The sequence below is a fragment of the Lutra lutra genome, chromosome 1 (genome assembly GCF_902655055.1).
Source record: "Lutra lutra chromosome 1, mLutLut1.2, whole genome shotgun sequence".
NCBI classification, from domain to species: Eukaryota; Metazoa; Chordata; class Mammalia; order Carnivora; family Mustelidae; genus Lutra; species Lutra lutra.
In genome coordinates, this window is record NC_062278.1 from 209680555 (window position 1) to 209685391 (window position 4837).

Below are 4837 nucleotides of genomic sequence, written 5' to 3' on the forward strand. Positions count from 1 at the left end.
TTGGCACTTAACCGGCTGTGCTACCCCAATAAAACCTATTATTAAAATTTGAAAAAAAAAAAAAACAAAACAAAAAAAGCTGGGAGTGAAGAAAGTGCTACCCCCACCCTTGCCCCCACTGCTTTGTGAAAAAGTGGATCAATTTTGTTTCTCTTTGCACCATCATTTCAAGATTTCTCATTTATAAATCTATCTGTTCTTTGAAACATTGGACCAGTTTTCCTCATTAGTCATGGGTTAAATAAAATCTTTGGCATGTAATCATTCTAGATCAGTTTAAGAATCATGATTTTTTTTTTTTAAATAGTATCCCATAACATGCCCTTGTTCTCAGATGTCTCAGCCCCACATTCTAGCTTCAGATTTTGCTGCTGGCTTGTCTTTTGCGCACTCTGTTCCTCTTTCCTGGAACACTGTGACGCATCCCCCACCACCAGTGAACACATTCTTTGAAACTCCCAGTTAAGATCCCCAGCTCTATCTTCTGGCTCAACTCCTATCACCCAGTGTGGGGTCTGCAAAAGGGAGTAGTTAGGGTTGTTTGTTGAATCACGGAGTATGTCTTCTGCCTCATGAGCTCCTAGTCACCCTTCAAAACCCCAACCCCTGTGCTCCTATTCCCTAAGCAGAGCCTTCACTCCCTCTCTGGGCTCCTCCAGGCCTGGTGCCTCCCTCTGGCCCATATCTGCTCCTCGTGGGATGAGGAGTGTCTGTCGGGCTCTGCCTCCCCGAGAAAGGGGCCTTCTCAGGAGGGTCCCAGCAGCATGTCGTGGTCCAGGGGGAATTTGTTAACTTATCAAATGAATCACAAAATCCAGAAGTATTTACTAAACTTGTTTCAACGTAGCACCATTCTCAGTGGGGCAAGATGTTTGGTCCTGGGGCAGGAGTCTGAGTCTGGGCTTTCATGGAATGTGTAGAAGTTATCTGGATGGTAGGCAGGGGCTGCTGAGAGTCAGGGACCGGACAGGCAGGGACAGGTGCGCTCCTGCTCTTCCTCCAGCAGGTCCCTCCCGGGGCACCAGCTGTCACTTGAAGCAGACTTCCCTCTGGGAGCTGGCCACAGGTTGGCAGATGTCTGGCTTCTCGCCCTGGAGGAGAGGGCCGTGAGCTGGGGGTCCTGAAAGCAGCCGCTGCCCACCCCTGCTCCCAGTGGATCCCTCCGTTCCCCTTCCAGCTTGCCTGGTACAGGTGGCACACGAGGCTTAGGAGCTGACTTGGATTTTTCAGGGGTTTCTGCAGAAAGCAAGACAGGAAGTCACACAGTCTCCTTTGCCTCCCACCCTCGGCCAACCCATCCCGGCCCAGAAGGGTGGCAAATGGCCCCATGGCTGGCCTCCTGCCAGAGGGCACACCCGTCATGCTGGTGCTGGCCCGGTGGCCAGAGCGAGGGCTGTAAGAACTCTTACCCCATTGACGACGACCCAGGGCACATACTCGTGGGGTGGCTGCAGGGCATCGGTAAGCTGGGCATTGACATGCAAAAGATGCATGCCCCGGTCCCCCATTGCACACTCCATGATGGTGTCCGGGGACACCTCTGGGGCATAGATCTGCAGGCACTGAGGGCAGACAAGGGTGCCTGGTGAGCGGGAGCATTGCCCCAGCTTCCTAGGCATTGTCTCCCTAGTATTCCCTCCTCCAGCCGCCCCCCGTCCCCCCCTCCCCCGCTACTGGGGCCAAGCTTGTACCTCCTGGGCAATAGGAGACAGTTGGGTCCACAGCACACACAGCACATGCTTAACACTTACTTGAGTGGACGCCCCCAAGGCAGGGGCTCAGGCTGCTCTTGCTTTTCAGAAGACCAGACTCAGAAGACCGCAGCCCTGGACCCCTTAAAGGGGTCTCATTTTCCTCAGAGCTTCTGTCTGTGCTATTCCCTCCACCAGGAACGCCCTTCCACTTCCTTCCCCCAGAATCTTTCCAGTGCTCCTTCCTCCTCTGCCCACCTCTGGCCCCGCTATGACTCTGCAGGGTTGCTGGGGGTGTCCCAGGGTGAGCCTTTTGGGTGGTCCAGATGTTTGACGAATGAATAAGCTATTGGTGTCAATGAGTCACTCCACTGGGAGTTGTTTTTCATAACCCTCCAGAGAAGCAGGCGGGCCTGTCCTGCCATCCCCATACCCCAGGTGAGGATCATCATCTACGTCCCTGCATGTTTCTGTTCATCCAAGCCCGGCTCAGAGGCACCTCCTCCAGGAAGCCCTCCTTGATCTACTCATGCTTCCCAAAGACCTTTGTTCCCTTGCTTCAGAGATCGGAGGCTTCCAGAGGGAAGGCCATTTTCCTGGGGCTACAAAGAGAGTGGTGGTCAAGCCAGAACCTGAATCTGGGTCTGTCTGGGGACAGGGAAGATCAGGGTCTCCCAACCCAGGGCCAAGTGAGGGGTGCTGCTCACTGGTTTCAGATTCTTCTCCATGTCATCCATTTCCTCCATGCAGACAATGGTCAGGAAGGCTGTGTCCTTCTCCAGCTGGTCCCACAGGCAGGCCTGTGGGATAGCGGGTGGATATGCAAGGGCAGAAAGTGGGCCCAGGGCAGCCCTAGACCGCTCTGGGAGTGATCACGGGTGTTCCCTAATGAAGCGGCCGGCGAATGAAGAGGTGATTGAAGACACAGAGGATGGGGCTGCTTCCAGTCCCTTCTGAGCCTGGCTTTAGCCTTTCTCAACAATGGGCAGGCCCCCCAGCCTCCGTGCCCCCCACCGCTCAGGTTCCTGGGGGGCCACTCACCTCCACCTTGTTGAGCTTGCATTCCTGCTCCCCGTGCTGGCAGGTGAACTCCCACCGGCCGCTGACATTCTGTTCCTGTAAGGCAGCTAGGTGAGTGCTGGCCAGCCCATCAGGTGCCCCCCTCCCTGGCCTAGTGCCTCAGTTTCCCCAGTGCCAACATACCTGGGCATTTCCATAGGGCACCAGTGTGACATTGAGGATCTCCAGCACCATCAGCCAGGTCGGGAAAAGTTCTCGGACCAGGAAAGCCCGGCAGCCGGGGCACAGCGCCTCGTAGTAGAGGCTTACGTTGACAGGAGGTGCTTGTGACTTCCTGAGAGGCACCGGCAGGCACAGGCCCCCAGCCTATGCAGGAGGAAGGGGTGTGAAGGGAGTTTAGCCCTGCTTGGTTCTCTGGCAGCTACAAACAGTAGGTACTCTATCTTGCACTCTTTCCAAACAAGGCCAGGTGGAATCGTGACTCTAAGATTTTATCGCATCCCTCAATCTTCCTTGATCTCAGTTTTTCTGCAAAACGGATGTGACAAAGACTTGGAAGCAGTAGGCACTTAATTTATGAACAGCTCTTGCTTTCTTTAAGTTGAGGTGAAACCCCTCGCCCCCCAGGTAAATGTATGCAGTAAGGACTCAACACATGCACATTTCTGGTCACTGCTCTCCATCCTGCCTTCCCAAGGTGCATACCACTGGAGACTAATGCATGCTCATTTGTTGCCACTTCATCCCCCAGAGCCTTGGCCCTGACCTGAGCAAGGCCCTACACTTGCGCTGAGCCCTTATTTATTCTTCCTCTCAAGGGGCCCAGGTGAACCCCTCCCGAGCCCTGCTGCTGAGGCGGCGCCTAATATGTGCTGACTTCCGGTTGCAGCTGCCCGGCAGCAGGCAGCCAGTGTCTATGCAGCCGTGAGCAAGTGGCTCAGCCTTCGGGACATCTGTTTGCACCCCCCCACCGCCCCCACCCCCATCCCTGGCCGAAAGGCACCCAGTAAGCAGCACCTAGAGGGTCTGTGCCACGGCCCGACTTCTCTGGGCTTCCCCTGGACTCCGAGAAGAGACTCCATTCCCGCCCCAGACGTACACAGCAGGAGCTCAATGCACCCCCGCGTGGGGCGGGCGGGGATGGGGTAGAGGACAGCTGAGAGTGTCAGACGCGAGATGGGGAAGTGAAACGACTAGGCGCGAGGCCACAGTGCTGGGGGGGTTTTCAGTCCCGAGCGGGGCAGCGTCCCCCTCTCCGAACCGGTCTTTCGCGGCAAAACCCGGGGAGAGGGGAGGAGGCGCCGGTCCCGCAGCATCCGCTGCCTGGGCGCCCGTCCCGCTGGCCCTCCCACCGCGTTGCCGTCCCTACCTTGCAGGCGGCCGCCCCCTCGGGGAGTGTTCCCAGCGGAGACGCCCGCGCCGCCGCGGGGACCTCCGGCGGCAGAAGCAGCAGCAGCAGCAGCAAGAACAGGGGCGGCAGGACCGGCAGGAGTGGCGACGAGGCCATCACAGCTGGGCCAGGGTGCGGAGGCGGGAGCAGCGGCCCGGGAAGGAGACGCCTTTAACCCGGCGGTGGCCCAGCCCCCGGGCCGGACCCGCCTCCCGGTGCCCACGCCCCTGGGGGCTGGGGCGGGCCATCTCGGTCTGGGTCCTCTTCCAACCTGGCCCCAGGTGCGGGGCCCGCAGTCACGGGGCCGTGGGGCCGCCCTCCTCCCCCTGCCCCGCCCGCCCCCTCCGGGCCGTCAGGGCCGCCAGGTCCTGTGAGCCTGGGGCAAGAGCAGAGATTAGGTGGCGGCTTCAGAGACAGGGAGACACAGGCAGGCAGACTGAGACGGGTCTCCACGCCCGCACGCCCCGCTGATCGATCTGGGGGCGGCCGGGGTGATCCAAGCCCTCGGTTCCTAGCCTGGGAACCTCGCCTCCCTACCCCGCCCCCTTACGGCGGCTGATCCCCCGCCCGAGAGTGGGCAGGGACTGCGGCGACCCGGCCCTCACCCACTCCCTCCCCCTTAACCCTTCGGAGCTGCCCCGGGCGTCCGGTCCTCCTCTCAGGGTCCTCCGACCCGACGCTCCAGTCCCACCAAGCGTGATCGCGTGGGGCTGACTCAGGCGTCGTCATACTGCTA

General features: G+C 58.9%; 1 protein-coding gene across 1 annotated transcript; it reads right to left on the reverse strand.

Moving 5' to 3' along the window:
• Positions 1–801: 801 nt before the first annotated feature.
• Positions 802–4364, reverse strand: IFI30 (IFI30 lysosomal thiol reductase). The gene is made up of 7 exons (XM_047697728.1): positions 4081–4364; positions 2895–3077; positions 2733–2807; positions 2399–2491; positions 1410–1562; positions 1183–1236; positions 802–1091 (listed from the first exon to the last, which is right to left on the reverse strand). The coding sequence occupies exons 1-7, from the start codon at positions 4216–4218 to the stop codon at positions 1029–1031; spliced, it is 759 nt and encodes a 252-aa protein (XP_047553684.1). The 5' UTR covers positions 4219–4364; the 3' UTR covers positions 802–1028.
• Positions 4365–4837: the final 473 nt, after the last annotated feature.

What these genes read in the sequence shown, in the direction of transcription:
- IFI30 (XM_047697728.1), bottom strand. Translation starts at nt 4,218, where the DNA reads ATGGCCTCGTCGCCACTCCTGCCGGTCCTGCCGCCCCTGTTCTTGCTG. An exon ending in TGCCCTATGGAAATGCCCAG is followed by an intron (nt 2,808 to 2,894) that starts GTATGTTGGCAC and finishes GCTGCCTTACAG; the next exon opens with GAACAGAATGTCAGCGGCCG. An exon ending in CCTGGGTCGTCGTCAATGGG is followed by an intron (nt 1,237 to 1,409) that starts GTAAGAGTTCTT and finishes TGCTTTCTGCAG; the next exon opens with AAACCCCTGAAAAATCCAAG.